Raw genomic sequence first — 21,774 nt, forward strand, 5'->3', positions numbered from 1 at the left:
ATAGAGCTCTATATACATGAATATATATTCCTTTGAAATGTGGTGTTGGAGGAGAGTGTTACGGATACCGTGGACTGCCAAAAAAAACAAAGTGGGCTATAGATCAAACTAAGCCTGAACTGATCCTAGAAGTTAAAATGACTAAACTGAGGCTGTCCTACTTTGGTTACATTATGAAAAGACAAGAGTCACTGGAAAAAACAGTCATGCTAGGAAACATTGAGGGCAGCAGGAAAAGAGGAAGACCCAACAAGAGATGAGTTGACTAGAAAGGAAGCCACAGCCCTCAATTTGCAAGATCTGAGCAAGGCTGTCAAAGATAGAACATTTTGGAGGACTTTCATTCATGGGGTCGCCATGAGTCGGAAGCAACTTGACCGCACTTAACACACACACACACATATACATGAATGAAAACCAAACTACAAAGTTTGTCAAATTTTCTACCGCTAGGGGGTACTGCAGGTGTTCTCAGCAAAAGATGGTTTTACTTGTAGATCACAAACATAATTCAGCGTCAAATTACGTCAAGACTTTTCAACAAAATATTACAACTATTTTAAACTCAAGCGCATTCACAGGCATAAAATAGATTAAGTGAAGAGGTCTCTCTGACATTTAAATTATCTAAATAACACACTAATAAAGAGCCACATCAGACACAATTGTCTGGTTCACATTCGGCTTCTTCATTCAAGTTTGGACAGGGAGTTCCGTTGTTGGCAGGATGGAGATGTATGTAGCGAGTTCTGCTTTTCGTCCCCAAATTTCCACATGTGCCTCTACAAAGGCCCCAGGAAGACCAGAGCGATGTCTCACAGTCCAGGGGGGTTTCTGCAATACAGAGGCATTGTTCCTTACAGGAGAGGCCAAGACGGTTCACGATAGATAGAAACGGCAAACCAGAGGACAGAGCAGAGCCAGCGTGGTATGGTGGTTAAGAGCTGTGGTTTGGAGCGGTGGACTGATCTGGAGAACCGGGTTTGGTTCCCCACTCCTCCACGTGAGGCCAGCTGTGTGACCTTGGGCAAATTACAGCTCTGTTAGAGCTCTCTCATCCCCACCTACCTCACAGGGCGTCAGTTGTGGGAAGGGGAAGGGAAAGTGATTGTAAGCCGGTTTGATTCTGCCTTACATGGTAGAGAAAGTCGGCATACAAAAAACAACTCTTCTTCCTCGCTTTGGCTCCATTCTGCATCTCCCTGCTACTCATTGCTTGGGGTTAATGTGTATACCTTGCCCCAACCCTAAGGTGGGAGCTATTAACCATTTGTGGGATGACTCCATCACCAGAAGATTTCCCTCAAGGTAAACTTGGCAGTTGCTCACAGCTACTTACTTTCTAGATTTTCATAGGAGGTATTTCAGGGTTTTCAGTTTGCACCTAGTCTCATCTATCTGTTACATTTCCTCCAAGGAGCACAATGTGTGTGTGTCCCCATATAACTTCCCCTGAGGTAGCTTAGCCTACCCTGTGAGGAAGATTGAACCTGGGTGAGACTGGCCCAAGGTCATTCGTGGCAGAGAGGACATTTCAACTTTGGCCACCCCAAGTCTTCTAGATGGACACTCTGCTCTTAGCTCTCGGAAACAAAATATTCTGTTCTATTAAAACCATTAAGCACTTACCTGAGATTGTATCTTCTATCTCATTATCTATGGCAGTCATGTTGGGCTGAGGAACAGGAAACCCCAGTTTGCTTCTTTTCAGTTTTATCATGGTTACTCGAGCAATAGATGGGAGGCTTTTAAGCTTGGGATAATAAAATGAGTTTGCTGGGTGACTTGGAGAGGAAGAAGTGATCTGCAAATTAAAACACACAACTGGGTGTCACATACCTATACACAACCTGCCAGCAGTAACCGACAAGATTTGGTTGAAGAACTCACTACGCATGTTGGTGGTGATGGTTGATTCACGACTTACGAAGATCCAGCCGTGAAGTTTTGTCAACAAATGGATTCAGAACACAAAATGCCACTCAGTTTCTTTAAACGTAGACTTGCCACACTACGTCACTATCAGTTTTTTGCTAACACTAATAGAATCCTAGAATCATAGAAGAGTTGGAAGGGACCACCAGGGTCATCTAGTCCAACCCCTTGCACAATGCAGGAAATTCCAAACTACCTCCTCCACACACACACACCCAGCGACCCCTACTCCATGCCCAGAAGATGGCCCAGATGCCCTCCCTCTCATAATAGTCATGTGCAGATGAAATGACCCTGGTGCAGGAGAACCTGGCAAGAAGTAAACCAGTTGTGGTAGGAACTAGGAAGCAGAGCCCAGGGAAGTAGAGCTCGGGGGGCAGGGGGCATGGAAATGACCATGGTCCACAAAGTCTCTACATCAGAACTGCCAGAGATCCCTAGCTTTCTAAGCCTGCATGATAGAAAAGAGAACAAAGATCGGGGGGAGGGGAGGAACTAGCTGAAAACTAATGTGTGTGTGTTAAGTGCCGTCAAGTTGCTTCCGACTCATGGCGACCCTATGACTCAACGTCCTCCAAAATGTCCTATCTTTGACAGCTTTGCTCAGGTCTTGCAAATTGAGGGCTGTGGCTTCCTTTATTGAGTCCATCCATCTCTTGTTGGGTCTTCCTCTTTTCCTGCTGCCCTCAACTTTTCCTAGAATGATTGTCTTTTCCACTGACTCTTGTCTTCTCATGATGTGACCAAAATACGATAGCCTCAGTTTAGTCATTTTAGCTTCTAGGGTCAGTTCAGGCTTGATTTGAACTAAAACCCACTGATTTTTTGTTGTTGTTTTTTGGCAGTCCACGGTATCCGTAACACTCTCCTCCAACACCACATTTCAAAGGAGTCTACTTTCTTCCTAATAGGAAGGGAATAATTGAAGCTGCTTTGCATGGAGGAAAAACCGTGTCTCTGAATTGCCCAACGGCTATTGATGCAGCTGCCTGCTCCGTCCCCTTGGGGAGATGATCACGTACCTTCTTTTGCTATGCACAATTCATTCCCCTCCCTGTGAAAGGGGAAGACAGCAGTGCCTAGAAATGTAGTGACATAGGAGGACAAGAATGCACTCCTTCATTTCCAGCAACATTGCAGGGAACGAAGAAGGGAACGAATAGTGCGGAGTTTCTCTCCCCATCCTCTGGGTACTGAAGTTCCCCATGCCTGCTGGGTAAGAGGAGATAATGTTCCTGTTTACACACGCACACAATGCAAGGACTTTGTTTCTCTGCACAACAATTTATAATATCTACTACAGTCCAAAACAGAATTACACTCTTCTAAGCCCGCAGATTTCAAGGGACTTGATGGCAGTGGCAAGTGCTGTCAAGTTCCAGCCGACTTACGGTGACCCCTTAGGGTTTACAAGGCAAGAGACAAACAGAGATGGTTCACCGTTACCTGTTTCTTCATAGCAACCCTGGACTTCCTTGGTGGCCTCCCATACAAGTACTAAACAGGGGCTGACCCAGCTTAGCTTCTGAGATCTGATGAGATCAGACTAGCCTGGGCTATCCAGGTCAAGAGACTTAGAGGGGCATAGCTCTAGGATTGCACTGTTGAGTCCTAGTTTAGAAACCTGGTTGCTTCTGGGGGCAGGGAGTCTCAATGCTTGAGATGCCCACATACAGAAGTCACAGAGTTCCATCAAATTGGGAAGCATGTGGTCGAGCTTCATGCCCTAGAGGAAGGAGGTTGGAGGTGAACTTAGTGACCTGGCACCAACAAACGCCTCTGCCTAACATCTGAACCCTGCCTGACAGAACAAGCTGTATGAATGAAGAGGGAGGACAACAAGCCTGAAGAGGAGATGGCTGAGAGGGGACATGATAACTATCTTCAAGTACTTGAAGGTTTTTTGGTTATGTCCATAACAAAAGGAAGATCAAGGTAACGATCCGGTCATTGCGTGGAGAGGATGGTGAGTTATTAATAGGGGAGGCAGAAAAGGCAGAATTACTTAACTCCTTTTTTGTATCAGTCTTCTCCTAAAAGGAGAAAAGTCCTCAACCTGGGAATAATGGAGCAGAGGATGCAATAGGGGAATTACAGCATAGTATAGAATCTGAGATAGTACGGGAATACCTGGGTACTCTTGATGAATTCAAGTCTCCGGGGCTGGACGAACTGCATCCAAGGGTGTTAAAAGAACTGGCTGAAGTGATTTCAGAACCACTGGCAATAATCTTTGAGAATTCATGGAGAACAGGAGAGGTTCCAGCGGACTGGAGGAGGGCTAATATGGTCCCCATCTTTAAAAAGGGGAGGAAAGAAATCCCAAACAATTATCGCCCAGTCAGCCTGACATCAATACCAGGTAAAATACTAGAGCAGATAATTAAACAGACAGTGTGTAAGCACTTAGAAAGAAATGCCGTGATCACTGACAGTCAACATGGGTTTCTCAAAAACAGGTCATGCCAAACTAATCTCATATCTTTTTTTGATAGAATGACAAGTATGGTAGATGAAGGGAATGCTGCAGATGTAGTGTACCTTGATTTCAGTAAAGCCCTTGATAAAGTCCCCCATGATCTTCTTGAAACAAAGCTAGTAAAATGTGGGCTGGACACTGCTACTGTTAGGTGGATTGGTAATTGGTTGACCAACCGAACCCAAAGGGTGCTCATTAATGGCACAACTTCATCCTGGAGAGGAGTGACTAGTGGGGTACCACAGGGATCTGTCCTGGGACCGGTACTATTTAATATTTTTATAAATGACTTGGATGATGGAACAGAGAGCATGCTAATCAAATTTGCAGATGACACCAAGTTAGGAGAGGTAGTTAATACCCCAGAGAATAGGGTCAGAGGTCAGAATGACCTTGATAGACTGGAGAGCTGGGCCATAAGTAATAAAATGGATTTCAATAGGGAGAAGTGTAAGGTACTTCACCTAGGCAGAAACAACATAAGGCACAGGTACAGGATGGGAGATAGTTGGCTTGACAACAGTACATGTGAAAGAGATCTGGGAGTCTTAGTCGACCACAAACTGAACATGAGTCAACAGTGTGATATGGCGGCTAAGAAGGCCAATGCAATTCTGGGCTGCATCATTAGGAGTATTGTGTCTAGATCAAGGGAAGTAAAACTACCACTGTATTCGGCATTGGTCAGACCTCACTTGGAATACTGTGTCCAGTTTTGGGCTCCACAATTTAAGAAGGATGTTGACAAGTTGGAGCATGTCCAGAGGAGGGCGACCAGAATGGTCAGAGGTTTGGAATCCATGCCCTATGAGGAGAGACTTAGGGAGTTGGGTTTGTTTAGTTTGGAGAAGAGAAGGTTGAGGGGAGACATGATAGCCATGTTTAAATATTTGAAGGGATGTCATGTTGATGAGGGAACTAGCTTGTTCTCTGTTGCTCCAGAGACTAGGACATGGAGTAATGGATTTAAACTAATAGAAAAGCGATTCCACCTAAACATTAGGAAGAACTTTCTGACGGTGAGGGCTGTTCGATGGTGGAATGCACTGCCTCGGAGGGTGGTGGAGTCCCCGTCTTTGGAGGTCTTGAAGCAGAGGCTGGATGGCCATCTGTGCTTTAATTGTGGGATCCTGCATTGCGGGGCGAGGGTTGGGGGTCACTGGGGAAGTGGGGGGGAGGTAGTTGTTAATTTCCTGCATTGTGCAGGGGGTTGGACTAGATGACCCTGGTGGTCCCTTCGAACTCTATGATTCTATAATTCTATTTTAAGGGCTGTCATATAGAGAGGATGGTGCCGAGTTGTTTTCTGTTGCCCCAGAAGGTCGGACCATAACCAACGGGCTGAAATTAGTTTCCGTCTAGACATTAGGAAGAACTTTCTGACAGTTAGAATGCTTCCTCAGTGTAACAGGCTTCCTCGGGAGGTGGTGGGCTCTCCTTCCCTGGAGGTTTTTAAGCAGAGGCTAGATGGCCATCTGTCAGCAATGCTGATCCTATGACCTTGGGCAGATCATGAGAGGGAGGGCATCTTGGCCATCTTCTGGGCATGGAGTAGGGGGTCACTGGGGATATGTGGGGGGAGGTAGTTGTGAATGTCCTGCATTGTGCAGGGGGTTGGACTAGATGACCCTGGAGGTTCCTTCCAACTCTATGATTCTAAGTGTTGGACTTACCTCTGTAACGGGCTCCTGTGGAATAGTAGCAAAGTTGGGTGAGGAAAATGTGAAGCCGCTGTCGGTCCCGGCATCGTAAGGGGAAACCTCCACTGACACCTGCTCTTTCCAGTGGTCTTTTTCACAAAGATTGAAGCTGTCAATGCCCACAAACCAGTCCGGGCTGGGCACAATTCTTACTGCAAAAGAAACCTAGGGATTTTTAAGCAAAACCTTGTTTCAAAAAGACGATCAGGCACGGCTTTGCCTGGTCTGATTATTCTATCACAAATCTTGACATAAACAAGCCAGTGTGACAGTGAACCTGTGAGAAAATAACCTACTTTAAATCTGTTAGCCTTTAAGTAAGATACTTCAAACACTGCTGGTTTTGATGAGCCACTAATTTCCATATGGCTGATGTTTTAATTTTGTTAGCGCTGTTTTTTAGCTGCTGGTTTTATTCATTCTTTTAATTCATTGTTACATCTCTGTGTTAAATTGTTCTTAACCTCTTGTGAACCACCTCGAGAGATGCATACTTTACAGGAAGGAAGGATGGGATTTAAAAAGAAAAGAATATATATTGTTTACAAATGCATAGGGTTGCCAACACCAGGATGGGGAATACCTGGAGATCTTGGGGGTGGGGCCTGAGGAGGGCGGGGTTTGGGGAGGGGAGGGACTTCAATGGGGCATGATGCCATAGAGTCCACCTTCCCAAGTGGTCATTTTCTCCAGGGGAACTGATCTCTGTTGCCTGGAGATCAGTTGTAATCCCAGGAGATCTCCAGCTACTACCTAGAGGTTGGCAATCCGACCAATGCATCCATTCTTATACACAACAGACCAAGGTGTGGTTCCCTACTTACAAAGGGGTGTCTTGAATGCACTTCGAAATCTGTGGAGGTTTGACCTGTACCAGAGGAAATGGCGGGAGCAGAGAAGATTCCATGAACACTCTGGATTTTTTCTCCAGCTGCTTGTATTTCCTTCATTAACGTCCATGTTTCACCTATTTCAGCAAAGTCACGCATACCATTGCTGGCAAACTCATTCTTTTTCCACATGTTGTAGTCAGAACTATGGACCACGCCTGGACAAGGGAAGACATTGCGATATCTGAAAGTCTGGTTTGAATTTGCTTAATTATTTAATAGTTACTGTTTCTCTCCGTTCTTGTTCAAGGGAGACAGTCTCTGCTTAGAACTACGAGGTCGCCTGTTTACTTCAGCTGCCCTGAGCTGAAAACAGGAGCTGAACGAAAACACAGATTTTAAATGTTGTGCAGATAACTGCATGTTCTGCCTCTCGGTTCGAGCACTTTTGATTCAATTGGATTACAAAGAATGCAGGAAAGAGGACAGAAGGGCTCTGAGAGATTTCCACTTGCCTTTCAGCTGCGTAAGAAGAGCCACTTACCCAAAAGCGGGGACCACTGGGCCGGAGGCCTGTACAGAGGGTACTGTTTAGGGAAAGCCACTTGGCTCCATTTCCCTGTGAAGACGATGCTGTACTTTGCCAGATCTTCTGCTGTGCAAACAGAATCATCTTCAAGAGGCAAACAGCCTGCACAGCCCAGGAAGGTTAAAAGCAGAGTCAGGGTAACTTTGCAGGAGCTGGAGAAAAGTATCACGTTTTCCATTTCCTGGCCGGTGGTGGACAAGAGTCACATTCGCCTCTGTAGGTTACAAAAATGAATGCTTAATTAGGAATTCTGAGCAACAAGACAGTAGTACCTAGGATAACATCCCTCGCCACTTTTAGGAATGTAATTATTAGACTTTAGATAAGTTTCCATGCAGGATCATTTAAATTTGCAGTTTTCAGATTGAAAAGAAAAGAATGTGCTTTTTGAGATCCATTTCTTACTCTGTTTTCAGTTTTATTAGAATTGCATATTGGCCTAATTATGTCAGTAAATGTTTTGGTGCAAGACACTAATGGTATGTTTATGCTTTTGAAGATTAAATAGTGTGCTATTTTGCCTAGAGGCATAATTTCTTTCAAATTTCAGTTTGCAAAAGACATTTCATGGCTTAGCATTGAAAGTCGATTTAGTGCATTGCAAATTTAATTCATTACTTAGCTGTCATTTTTCATAACTTAGGACTTTGATAAATACTACAATGCATCAAAGTAATAGAAATGCAGACTTCTAGATTATTGTTTCAAACACGAATTTTTAACATTGTTTCACAGTTGCGTTTGAGCTTTAAGAAATGTGCATTTTTTTAAAAAAAAGTGCCGTTCAAACCAGTGTACAGTACATTTGTAATACATTCAAAGATTTCATAATTACTCACTGATGTTTCCTCTGGAGCACTTATAAGTTAAGAGCCCTGGCTTTTTTCTCACAGCTGAGTAGTTCTGCAAGAGAGGAGAAGAGGAGCCTGGCTATTTATGCCTGCGGAAGGTCCCTTCGGTCCTGTGTCGACAGCATCCTTCAGAATCTCCCAGTGAGCCGAGCGCATTTTGCCTTTTTTTTCCTGTTTATGTGAATTAATCGTATGCCAGTTGCATTAAAGAAAACTATTAAAACTGTGATGCTGACTAGACAAAGCATGACTTCAGGAAGCCTAATTAAGAAACCTTATTGCAGTCAGTTCAAGGTTTCTGATGACGGAACAAGTTCTTGTTTTCATGCCCCTAAGCTAAGAAGGAACCGCGACCAATACAAAACCTTTCTCATGCAGTGTTTTATATGAGAAGCATATTTTTGGTAAGTTTTATTGTCTGACAGATGGCTCTTCCGAGCAGTTGCTGAAAGCAACTCCCTTCTAATGCACCCAGATGTAAATGTCTGAGCTAAGAAATGAAAACAAAAAAACGCCGAAAGGAAAATACAGCTTTTCCAAAGAAAAAAAATATGGTTTCAGGAAAATGGTGGTACGCAAACATGCTAATTATTATATGCTATCAAATGAAGGGATAGGGCATAATGGTTTGTTGGAAACAGGGAGTCTGGGACACCTGTCACACTGGAATTGGGATTAAAGTAGTAACAAAAAATGACTGCTAAAATAGAATCTCTATACATACAGCCTATTCATAGAATCATAGAGTTGGAAGGGACCAACAGGGTCATCTAGTCCAACCCCCTGCACAATGCAGGAAATTCACATCTACCTCCCCCGCACACCCCCAGTGACCCCTACTCCATGCCCAGAAGATGGCTGAGATGCCCTTCCTTTCATCATCTGCCTCATCAGCATTATTATCTCTCTCTACTAATTATCTATCTCTACTAATATTTTCTCCAATGACTTGGAATGCATACTGTAGTAACCCAGTGCTAGTTCATGTAAACTCCCTCCCACCCATACATCAAGGCTAAGGATTTTTGAGAACTGGGAACTGAGAATACAGGAGGCCAGAACAGCTAGACGCTTTTGGCACCTGAAAATGCAGCAGAAGGATTCCACACTTGCAATAAATACCCCTCTTCCTTCCAAAGGTTGTTCATTTGCTACAAGCATAGACATTTTGACATGACACCTTCTGTATGAAATATTAAATTATCTTTATACCAAAAAATCATCTCTAATTTTGGGAAACCCATTTGTGCATGTTTATAATCTCAAGAAACAGTTGACATCTCATCTTAAGAATTCCCATGAACAGATTGTTGGAGAACGAACTAACAAAACTAGGCTGTTACGGGCAGGACTTTGTACGGACAAAAGTAACTTAACTCACAAAAATATTCTATTTATTTATTTCTATTAAAAATAGCCCTCAAAATGGTTTACAACATAAAAATTAGGATTAAAAACATTTTCAAACTATTATAATACGAAACCTTTTAAAGCTACAACCAATGACCAACCACAGTAAACACTCAAAATATTCATGAACCGATAACAAAAAGAAGTCAATGAATAGTGTAATCCAGTACAGATTAAAGACAACAAATCCCAACAGGATCCTCGAAGGAAATGCTCTGGAAAACAGTAGCTCTTTATAAGCCAGAAGTGAAAGAGAATAGACATCTCCTGGGGCAGAGAATTCCAAAGTATGGAGGACACGGCGGAGAAAACCTTCCTGTACCAACCTCACCTCTGTTCATGCAGGAACACAGAGCAAAGCGCCAGAGACTCTTGGACCTTGGGTCATGGGCAGCTCGTCTGGGTGGAGCCCTTCCCTACATAGGGGTGTAAAGGTCAGCCCCAGTCTTTTGGGCCAGGGCCAGCGCACGCGTCATCACTGTCTGATCTCCTCAGCAGACCTCTGTCAAGTTCCTCGCAGCCATGCCTTGTTCTGGTTGACATTTCCAGCAGCACTACACGGAATGCATTATTAATGCGCTTGATGTTTCCAAGGCATCTAAGACAGCGGCCAAGTCAGCCTCCCCCCGCCCCCCGGGAACATCCTCACTTAGCAAACCAGCCAGGGCTGGTGAAACACACTTCTGGACCCCTCATCATCTGCCTCTAAAGCAACAGCGACAGTTCCAGGAGTGCTCCCACGGTGCAAACTTGATCCTTCGGGAGTGCAATCAATCCTAGCCGAAACTGGCTGTAGACCTAATGCCACATCAGCTTTACCCCCAACCAACAGCATTTCCATCTTGTCTGGGTTACATTTCTGTTGGTTTCACTGCCCACAAACGTCCTTGCTTCCCTGTAATTAGATGAAAGGAGGGGGGGAGTTGTGTGTCTTTTGCATGTTAACTGCACTCTTCCAAGGCTCTAGATGACCTCTCCCAGCAGTTTCATGAAGATGTGCAGTACCAGGGGAGGTAAGACGGAACTTTGCAGCACCCCGTAGGCCTGCCAAATGCCTACAGCAGAACAGCGGTTGCTTGGGAGGTGGTGGGCTCGCCTTCCCTGGAGGTTTTTAAGCAGAGGCTAGATGGCCATCTGTCAGCAATGCTGATTCTATGACCTTAGGCAGATCATGAGAGGGGAGGCCATCTTGGGCATCTTCTCCCCCTTTGCAGCACCAAACACATGAGTGCTGTTCAAGATGAGTTCTCTCAATGTGCGCCTAACTGCGAGTCTAGTCGCACACTTGTGACCTGACATGTGTCAGACATCGTGTGTATTCGAGCCCTTACCAAGGGATGCAGCAGTTGTTGTGTCTACAATAAACCTTATTTGGAACTGAAATTGTACTCAGTTGCTTGATACAACATAATCATCATCAGTCTGGAACTGAGACTCTCTCCTGCAGACAGAACGGCCAAAGTGTAAATAAATAAATACATTTTTGTTGCGGCTAATATGCCAGATAAAACAGATAAAACAGAAACTGACCATACAGAGTAGATGTTTAAAACCAAGGCCAAACTGCCAAAGTGTTTTTGTTCGAAAGGCACTCGGTGCATTCTTTTCATCTTCGCACCCTGCTGAAATCCCCGGCGCTCCTTTGGTTGATGGGAACTATATAAACAGAAACGTTCCGGTCCCCCAAAATACTGAAATGGGGCTTGTTTGATTTTGGGTTTTGCTTTCTTTATTTAGTCTCTAATGTTTTTAGTCCTGATTCATGATTTAAAATGAAAGGTTCGTGTCTAGGAGTCCCGCCATTATGCTGTGACAGAGAAAGATGCACGTAATGGAAATTCCCCAATGGATAACCTTTTCTGACATAATAAATTTACAGCTGTTATGACATATTTAGTGTCAGAAAGGAACCGTTTCTGCCTGAAGGAGAGAGTAAGCATCACCGTCACCATCTGCGTGACACTTTTTATGAGTGCACCCACGGAGCCCGCGTTCCGTTTCGCTCCTCATTAAGGCTTCATTTGACTGATGTTGCTGTAAAATATGTTCATTTTGCAATCACGGAACGACAGAAGAGCAGATGGCAACAACCATATTCAGACTAACTCTTCAGTTAAGAATAAAATATGCCGTGGCACCAGTTCATTACAACGGCGTCATTAAAACAGCTTTATGAGTTTGGGATGGGGCTGAAAGGGTCTCCGTTTCTCAGATAAGTTCACTAGCTGTCGCAGTCCCTAAAGGCAGTGCAACGCATCAGGCCGATTTCATAACTGAGATGGGAAAGGCTCATCAGTGTTACTCTCTGTCCTCTGTGTGGATTATGGGCAATAGCCGTCTGGGGGAGGGGGACGCCTCCCTCTTCTGTGCCATGGCAAGGGGGGTGGGCTCCCGCCAGCTCCGGAGGCTTTTTGCTGTTTCTGCACCAACTGAACAGGAGAGTCGACCTTTCAAAGTGTTTTATTTCAAGTATTTTATAAGCCCGGCTGTCCAAACCTGACGCTGCAGAGCAAACCCAGCACAACTTCTCCTTGACAATCTAATCGAGGTGACGGTTTCGATGTTCTGAACAAGTTCTAGAGTTGGCAGTATGGTGGGCGGGAGGCAAATAGGCTGCAGCAGAATCTAGACATGGCAGAAGTCCTGTCATTGGGCAGTTTAACTGACCGAAGAGGTGGCAGTGTGGTGTCATGGTTAGGAGCGGCGGACCCTAACCGGGTTTGATTCCCCACTCCTCCACATGAGCAGCAGACTCTAATCTGGAGAACCGGATTCGTTTCCCCCACTCCTCCACATTTAGCCTGCTGGGTGACCTTGGGCCAGTCACAGTTCTCTCCGAACTCTCTCAGCCCCACTTACTTCACAAGGTGTCTGTTGTAGGGAGAGAAAGGGAAGGCAATTGTAATTCGGTTTGAGACTCCTTAAAGGTAGAGAGAATCGGAGTATAAAAAACTCTTCTTCTTCTTCTTCTTCACTGGATGGGATTGCCCATGTCCTTCAAGACCAGGCTCTCAGCAGGGAACGGGTCTGACAAGCAGCAGCGTTTGTGAACACATGTGTACCGTTCCGAGTTGAGACCACAATATCCAGAAAACACAGACCTTGGCTGTGGTCTCATAGGAATAAACATGCCAGAGCAAAATGCAACCTCTCCTGCTTGCTACATCTCGGCAGCAGAAGGTACCACGTCTATGAACTGTCCTGCATGCATGAATTTGCCATCAAGAGGACAAATGTGACGAGGGGGAGACTTCAATGAAAGCCTGTCTGATTAATAAGATTCGTTAAAAGATTAGTAACCTACAAAAACAAACATCTCTGTACTAACGATAGGTTAGGAAATTAGTACAAGAATATGCTGAGATATCTGCAAAAACAGTTTGTATTGGAAAACCAAACAAATAATAACAGCAAGGTGCTATATACAGAAGTGACAAATCACATCAGTGAAGTGCTATGTACATAAATTGCCATAAGCATATACAGCAATCTAGGCATATATTTTTCGTATCCTAAATGCAGGTAGATGTTCAACGGATGTTCATATTACTGAAGAACAAGATGGAATGCTGGGATACGATCGTTTCGGAGTCTTCTTCAGTCCCACATATTTCACCATAAGTGTATGTGTTCACTTCAATGAAGATTAAGAAGTTCCTCATATGGATACATGGCCTTGCTATATTCAATTTTCATAAAGATCTGTAGTACAGTAGTCTTAAGAATTTTAAAGCAGACCAGGTGCACAGCTTCTTACAAAGACTGTAACAGGTTCCTCAAGGGATACAAAGTGTAGCAATTTATGTACATAGCACTTCACTGATGTGATTTGTCACTTCTGTATATAGCACCTTGCTGTTATTGTTTGTTTGGTTTTCCAATACAAACTGTTTTTATTCTTGTACTAAATTCGTTAAAAGATGGCTGGCTTCAGCCTCACGACTTGCCCCCCACCCCCCCGGCTCATTTAGCCTATGATTTTCTTTCCCTTTCAGAAAGTCTAGATTTAAGATGTTCTTGTATCCATTTGGCCCAGTAAGCAATTTGAATCTGTCCCCGGTCACAGTGGCCAGTTGCTCCTAATGTGTAAGAATTAAAGTCACAACAGATCCTACTTGAATCGCACAGCAATTGCGGTTTTTCCAAGATACTTCATCTATAGCCACTTCGGGTACACTGAGCAAATAACAGGAAACGCCTTATCAACCCATTCGCTTCTGATTGTACCGCTTAATTAACCGCTGCTTTTGCTTGGGGTCCAGATCATGTCCTTAAGTAGAGACGACCTCCCATTTTATGCTGGATGACGGGACTAAGGGAGTCACCCTAATCCCCGCTTCTGAATGGTTCAGAAGAGCAGCTGCATGTAGCGAGAGCGAGATCTACTGGCGTAAGGAGGGGGGAGGGGACAAGGAAATCCCACGCGCACCTGTTGATCGAATCAGAGGGAAATTGTCAGTCGAAATTGTTGGAAGGGAAGGACTTTGCGCTGTCTCTTAACCTCAGACTCCAGAGGGGGGCAAGACTAGTGAGTCAGAGAGACAGAGGGGACAAGACACTGGGGCATCCTTTTTCTACTGCTCTGACCTATCCCTTTGATATGTAGATTGCTACTCTTAGGGAAACTTCCTTCCTTCCTGTTTCTTTTCCCACCTCCTCACACACAACGACACTCTTCTCCATCTTGCCATTATGAGGGAAGGATGCATGTCCTGGATCTCCCTCCATCCTAGTTAGTTAGACTAGATAGGCAACTATACTTTACATTATCCTATCCAGAAATGGATTTCCTACAATAAATGAAGTATATTAGTTAAATAGACAAAAGGCTCCTAGCAATTTTGTTCCTGGCACACACAGAGGTTTGGATGGGCTTCTCTGCGCACAACAGTCTTTGTGCACTCTGCTAATTTAACAGGGATTTGGGCATAACAAAGCCCTCACAATCCAACAGAAATGTTACCAGTTTGGATAAGGCAGTGCGATCGAGCCTCTGTGTTGCCCAGGTGTGTTCTTCGGTGTTTGCCACATCTGTGATGCCTGGAGCTGTTTCAAAGAAGAAAGGCAAAAGATCAGCAGGGCCCCTTCCCCCTCCTCGAGGATTCATTGGCGGCACTGTGTCATCCTGCCCATGTTGCTTGGCAAGTAGCCACTTCCATACATTCAGAGAGGACAAATAGCCAGAGATGAGCCTGCCTCTTTCTACCAGCCAAATTAGTCCTCCTGTCAGTTTTTTCAGTGACTGTCTAGTCCAGGGGTGGGGAACCTTTTTTCCACCAAGGGCCATTTGGATATTTATAACATCATTAGCGGGCCATACAAAATTATCAACTTAAAAATTAGCCAACCAAGCCCCAAACAGGCAGCTGCCCCAGATGATCCCCCCCCCGGCGTGGGCAAGCAGGTGGCACAGGATGGTCTCTTGCACCAGCTGGGCATAGCTGTCCAGCCACATGCTGGAGTTGCTCCTGCTTCACACGGTCGGGGCCGGATTCTACAGCCGGCTCCTGCTACCTCCGCCTGCAGGGGTGAAATGAGGACACACTGGCTAAGAACTCCCCCCCTCCACACACACATTTTGGCTCTACCCCCTTTAACCCCTGCATTTTCGCCACTTCAGCCCCCAGCCCTCTTGTAGTACAGAGGGAATATGTTTCTCCACGACTCCGGTGGGAAAGGGTTAACATAGTTTCTTGGGCGGTTCTAGCAGCTCCATAGCTAAAGACTCTTCTGCAAGGGGGAAAGAAGGTTCCTTTTCTCACCAAAACAAACTCACATCCGCCTTGAATAGAGGCTATTCCTGTCTGCGGGAGGGGGTGGATCGCCAGTCTTAGATCCTTCTGAGCTAGAGATCTGCCAGGACCCACGAAGGGCCAGACCAAATGATTCCGTGGGCCTTAAACGGCCCCTGGGCCTGACGTTCTCCACCCCGTCTACTCTCAACTGGCAACATACTTCTAGAAAGACAAATCTTTTGTAGCTTGCTAAGGATTTCTATAGGGAGGCTTTGTTCTTCTGAGAAAGTTGGATAAGAAGTCTCAATAGATTTTATGAGCTATGACACAAACTACAAAGCATTTTAGCTGTGGCGCAATGCAGACAGATTTATGGAAGTTAGAGGAATCGAGGATTAAATCCTCATCTGTCTCGTATAAGACAACCTGATCGTTTTGTCCAGCTGGAAAGAGGGATTATAATGATGTCCAGCTCGGGAAAACTACTCTGTTTTCATTGTGCGGTTCAGTCTAAAAGTGACGACAGATGGACAGCCATCAAGGTGGTCAACAAATGGTTTTATGAGTTGCCACTCATTCACTCACAGAGGTCAACAAAACACACACCAAGAGCCATGAAGACTGATGTCCACATGTGTTGAATTAATTAAATGGGGGAAAGAAACACATACACAACCACATTTTTTAAAATCCTTCTGTACTGTATGGGGCTGAAATGAGCTGCAGGGTTGTAAGTATCACTAGGGTTGCCACATTCCTCTTTGCCACCAGCAGGAGGTTTTGGGGGCAGAGCCCGAGGAGGGCGGGGTTTGGGGAGGGGCGTCAATGCCATAGAGTCCAATGGCCAAAGCGGCCATTTTCTCCAGGTGAACTGATCTCTGTCGGCTGGAGATCAGTTGTAACAGCAGGAGATCTCCAGCTACTACCTGGAGGTTGGCAACCCTAAACATCACATGTGTATTTAACACAAAAAATGCACTTGAGTATTGTCAACACAACAGTATCAATCCAGAACCAGAAGAAGAGTTGGTTTTTATTTGCTGACTTTCTCTACCACTAAAGGAAGACTCAAACCGGCTTCGAATCACCTTCCCTTCCCCTCCCCACAACACACACCCTGTGAGGTAGGTGGGGCTGAGAGAGCTCTTAATAGAACTGTAACTTGCCCAAGGTCACCCAGCTGGCTTCATGTGTAGGAGTGGGAAAACCAACTCGGTTCACCAGATTAGCATCCACTGCTCATGCGGAGGAGTGGGGAATCAAACCCGGTTCTCCAGATTAGAGTCCACTGCTCCAAACCACCGCTCTTAACCACTACACCACGCTGGCTCTCCAAAGTACTACAGGATACAATTTATATAACCATAATACAACAGGATACTATTTATACTTAGAATCATAGAATCATAAAGTTGGAAGGGACCACCAGGGCCATCAAGTCCAACCCCCTGCACAATGCAGGAAATTTACAACTGCCTCTACCCCCACACCTAGTGACCAGAAGATGGCCAAGATGCCCTCCCTCTCATCATCTGCCTAAGGTCATAGAATCAGGCTTGCTGACAGATGGCCATCTAACCTCTTCTTAAAAACCTCCTGGGAAGGAGTGCTTACCACCTCCCGAGGAAGCCTGTTCTTGTAACATGATGTTCAGCAATCACGGCTTGAACCAAGCCAGATAACTGGCTTCTGCGTGAAATATTATTTCGGCCCGGGGTCTGCACATCCAAGAGAGAGGGGAGAATGGGGGGAGGAGATCCAGCACGCAGCAGCGCACAGAACTGAGGTAGGTGGGGCTGAGAGAGCTCTAAGAGAGCTGTGAATAGCCCAAGGTCACCCTGCTGGCTTCACGTGTAGGAGAGGGGAACCAAACCTGGTTCTCCAGATCAGAGTCCACCGTTCCAAATCACTGCTTTTGCTCAGGGAATCATCCCAGCTTCTGGCCCATGGCTGCTGAGGTTGCCAGAAGTTATGAGGCAATTTTTAGCCAGTCACATAAATCCAGTGAGCCTAGGGGAAAGCAGGCCCCTCTGAGACCTCTGGGACAGCGCTTCCTTCCAAGGGGCTGGGTTCTTCTCTCTGGGAGGGCCGGGCCAGAGACAGGAACCAGATTAGGAAGAAGAGGCACCATTCTAAGAGCAGACTCTCCTCTCCCTCCCACTCATTTAGCAACTTTCCCTTTTGTAAAGTTAAATTTTATTTTACAAATTGTTTACAATTTGCAATAATAAACATATTTACCAAACCGCTGAAACAAAGAAAGTAAATATGGACTAAAATTATATCTTTACATTTATACAATTTACATTTAAATACTGTTCTATACAATGGAAGGCAATTTCCAATTTATTTAGGGTCTGTAAATGTGTTGATTGAACTAAATATGTAGACTTTATCATGCTGACCAAACCTTGCCGTCTTGCCTTCCATTCTTTCAAATGGGGAACTGAAGTTTTGTTCCCAATATCTTGCAAAAACCAGACATGCTGCTGTAATGGTGGTCAACCAAATTCATGCCGTCTTTTTGGTACAATTCAATGCCAGTTCTGGGTTGCAAGGAATTATAATTTCGACTCCATATGAAAGTATGTCGATTGGCTTTCCCCACTCATTACTGGCCCAAATGCATTTCCACCACATAGGGAAAAAGGTAGCACAGACCAGCCGTCAGCCTCAATATTATACATTTTGGAGAGACTGTTTGGCCGGTGGTGCTGTGGGTAACCCATCTGGATCATGTTTTCTCTCGTTGCCAAGCTAACGGGGAAGGTCCCTCAAGAGAACCTGCTTGGAAAATCCTCCTACTTCCAATGGATTTCTGGAAAATTGTCCCAACCTATCTGGGTTTGGGGGTCTTTCTACCTATCTTTCTCTTTGAGCCCTTAGAAAGTACAGGGACCAAAGCATGGCGGCGTTCCAGTTCAGAGGGGCAAGGAGGTTAATTGTTATTGCCCAAAGTAACCCAACACTCCAGCTGGCCATCTGTTTTTGACTGGAGGTCCTCCCAATTTGCCCGACCCAAATGTCAGTTCTTTGCCCAGCAGACTTTACAAGGATACTGCTGGAGCTGCTTGAAAGACCATTTTTAAATGCCAGCATAACTTTAGCTTCCTTTTAGTCTTTCTTCCATAAAGGCTGATGTTCGAAATAAGTTACATACTGCTGGTGCCACATAAGCACGGGCTGCAGAGCGAGCTTTTTATGAGTGGAAGGAACTTCCCAGTCGTTTCCAGGCAGACAGTGACATCATCTCAGCTTCTGTTTAAAAGTAGAGAGGCTTGTAAGAAGGGGGGAGGGGGTGCCCATTGTCGGTCTCCATCACTGTTTGATTTGGCTCCGGCACACCCGGCCTGTAACCTGGCATAAATATTAGTGGCCAGGGGTTTTCTCAGAGACTGTGTGTCAGAGCAGGTTACTGTTCCAAAGAGTTTGAAGTCACAGAAAATGTATTTGCTTACAAAGCTTACTGGGAAAAGGCTACAGTATTACCAGTGGGACAGGATATGTGTTTGCAGGTTGAATCCAGGTGGCCTTTGAAACAGCAAAATACCTGGGGATCAGGCCCCTTTTTAAGATAAGGCAACAGAGACCACATCAGCATTGACAAACAGTGCCATGTTTTTATATTTAAAACGGTCAGTAACAATGGTTCTTAAAAATGTAGTCCTTGGACCAGGAGCAATAGGAGCTCTCAGCGCACCATTTTCAAGGAAGCTGATTTTAGTGGAGGGACGTGGACTTCTGATACCATCCTTCGGCCATTGCCAGCATATCAACTTCCCACCTCTCCTCCTCCACAACCCGAGAAGATCAATAGTTTGGCTGACGGCCTGGTCTGAGAAAGTGGAGAGTGCAGCTGTCACCCCCGCTAATGGCTCGGCTCAAATTCCTGGTAGGCTGTTTTGTGCAGTTTCTCCCTCCAGAATCCCACTAGGCCATGAGTCAAAATCCAGAACCCCACTAGGCATAGAGCCAAACCACACAATATGCTTGGCCGTGAGTTGGGTGGATGGTTGCTGGGAACGTACTTACCCAAGTGCTGCAAGGCCCCATTTGAATCAGACCATGGATTGTGCTGGGCGGGAGGGGCTCCAGTAGGGTTGCCAGGGTCCTCTTTGCCACCAGCGGGATATTTTGGGGGCGGAGCCTGAGGAGGGCAGGGTTTGGGGAGGGGAGGGACTTCAAAGCCATAGAGTTCAATTGCCAAAGCGGCCATTTTTCTCCAGGTGATCTGATCTCTATTGGCTGGAGATCAGTTGAATTAGCAGGAGATCTCCTGCTACTGCCTGGCAGTTGGCAACCCTAGGCTCCAGCCATTCCCCTGCACCATTTTCCCAAACTGAAACGGGCTCTGTGGGGGGCACTTTTTGCCCCATTGAAGGGGCTGCACTTTGGTCTGAATCCTGCACATTAAGCCCTTCAATGGGGGCAAACACACCCTCCTCCAGGGCCATTTTAGCTTGGGAAAACAGCGTGGGAGACAGGCTGATGCCTCTCCTGCCTCAGAACCATGGTCCCAATCTGAATCAGCCCCGTGGTCCTTGGGTAAGTTCCCTGCAATCAGGGAATCTCAACCCATCTCATGGCCACAAGCATAATGTAGAGTTTCATCCTGTCCTCCAAAGCTGACTGAGCAATGAGCTACTGAGGTTCTCAATGTTCCCACAAGAATTCTAGAAACCCATGGGGTCTTTGCATCTCAGGGTGGACCATCTTAATTCATCTCCCACACCTAGAGTACTGTGTTCAGTTTTGGGCACCACAATTTAAGAAGGATGTAGACAAGCTGGAACATGTATCCAGAGGAGGGCAACAAAGATGGTGAGGGGTCTGGAGACCAAGTTCTATGAGGAAAGGTTGAAGGAGCTGGGTATGTTATGCCTGGATAGGAGAAGACTGAGAGGTGATATGACAACCATCTTCAAGTACTTGAAGGGCTGTCTTATAGAGGATGGTGCCGAGTTGTTTTTTGTTGCCCCAGAAGGTTGGACCAGAACCAGTGGGTTGAAATTAAATCAAAAGAGTTTCCAGCTAAACATTAGGAAGAATTTTCTAACAGAGAAGTTCTTCAGTGGAACAGGCTTCCTCGGGAGGTGGTGAGCTCTCCTTCCCTGGAGGGTTTTAAGAAGAGGCTAGATGGCCATCTGTCAGCAATGCTGATTCTATGACCTTAGGCAGATGATGAGAGGGAGGGCATCTTGGCCATCTTCTGGGCATGGAGTAGGGGTCACTGGGGGTGTGTGGGGGGGGAGGCAGGTGTAAAATTCCTGCATTGTGTAGGAGGTTGGATTAGATGACCCTGGTGGTCCCTTCCAACTCTATGATTCTATGATTTGTGAGAGGAAGAGGCACAGACAACTGTGCCTTAAGCAGACGGTGTTCTGACTCAGGCAGTCAATCTGTCTTCTGTATCAGAACCTTTTTAGGGAAAGTTTTCAAATGAGCCCCAGCAGGGAGGCAGGGAAGTTCAATGCAGGTCATCTTAATAAAGAGTAAGATGAGGCCACCAAGTTCAGGGAAGATAGACCCCTTGGCTCCATTCCTCTCGTTTTCAACAGCTCCATCGCTTCAAATAAATGCCTTTGCTGCAAATTAAAAAGCACCAAAGGATATCGCTGGAGCTTCCAGAAAACTTCAAGCAAGGAGGGAGCTTCAGAAGGCACAAAGGGCTGCTTTCCCAGACTAAAGTTTGAACGTTAACTAGAGGAAAGAAGAACAGTGAGAACTGCTCTATCCCCCATCTTTCTCAATCTCTATGTAAAGCCCTTAGGAGATCTGGATAGAGCTGGGTATCACCTGCATATTGATGACATCCAACCCCAAAGTTATGGATGATTTGTGCCCAGCATTCTTTTTCAATCATAACCTCACCGTACGTCCTGTAGTAAACAAATATTCCCACGCATCTTCATCAACACTGTAGCCCTAACAAAGAAAGCAAATGGTTGGAGGAGGTTAGAGAATTGTACTTCTTAGCGCTTTGCAAAAGGCTCAAAATGTAACACAAGTTAGATAATAGTGGAAGCTGCTATTGAGATGAATTGCATGACGTCAAGTAGTCAGATTAGTGAGCTGTTCTTATTCATATGAATAATATTTTTGTAACATTGTAAGCTGCTATTTGAGCATGTTTTATACTGAAGAACAATTTCATATTTAAATGACTTCCTCAAAGTCCAGTGTGACCCATGGTGTGATTACTGGCATGTGTGGAGCAGACTCTGAAAACGGTCCAGAAATTAGCT

General features: G+C 45.3%; 1 protein-coding gene across 1 annotated transcript; it reads right to left on the bottom strand.

The window, feature by feature from the left end:
• Positions 1-655: 655 nt before the first annotated feature.
• Positions 656-7,711, bottom strand: LOC130488354 (spondin-2-like). The gene is made up of 5 exons (XM_056862014.1): positions 7,489-7,711; positions 6,939-7,162; positions 6,088-6,279; positions 1,630-1,804; positions 656-834 (listed from the first exon to the last, which is right to left on the bottom strand). Exons 1-5 carry the CDS (start codon positions 7,709-7,711, stop codon positions 656-658), a joined length of 993 nt encoding a protein of 330 aa, XP_056717992.1.
• Positions 7,712-21,774: the final 14,063 nt, after the last annotated feature.

The sequence above is a fragment of the Euleptes europaea genome, chromosome 16 (assembly GCF_029931775.1).
Source record: "Euleptes europaea isolate rEulEur1 chromosome 16, rEulEur1.hap1, whole genome shotgun sequence".
Taxonomy (NCBI): domain Eukaryota; kingdom Metazoa; phylum Chordata; class Lepidosauria; order Squamata; family Sphaerodactylidae; genus Euleptes; species Euleptes europaea.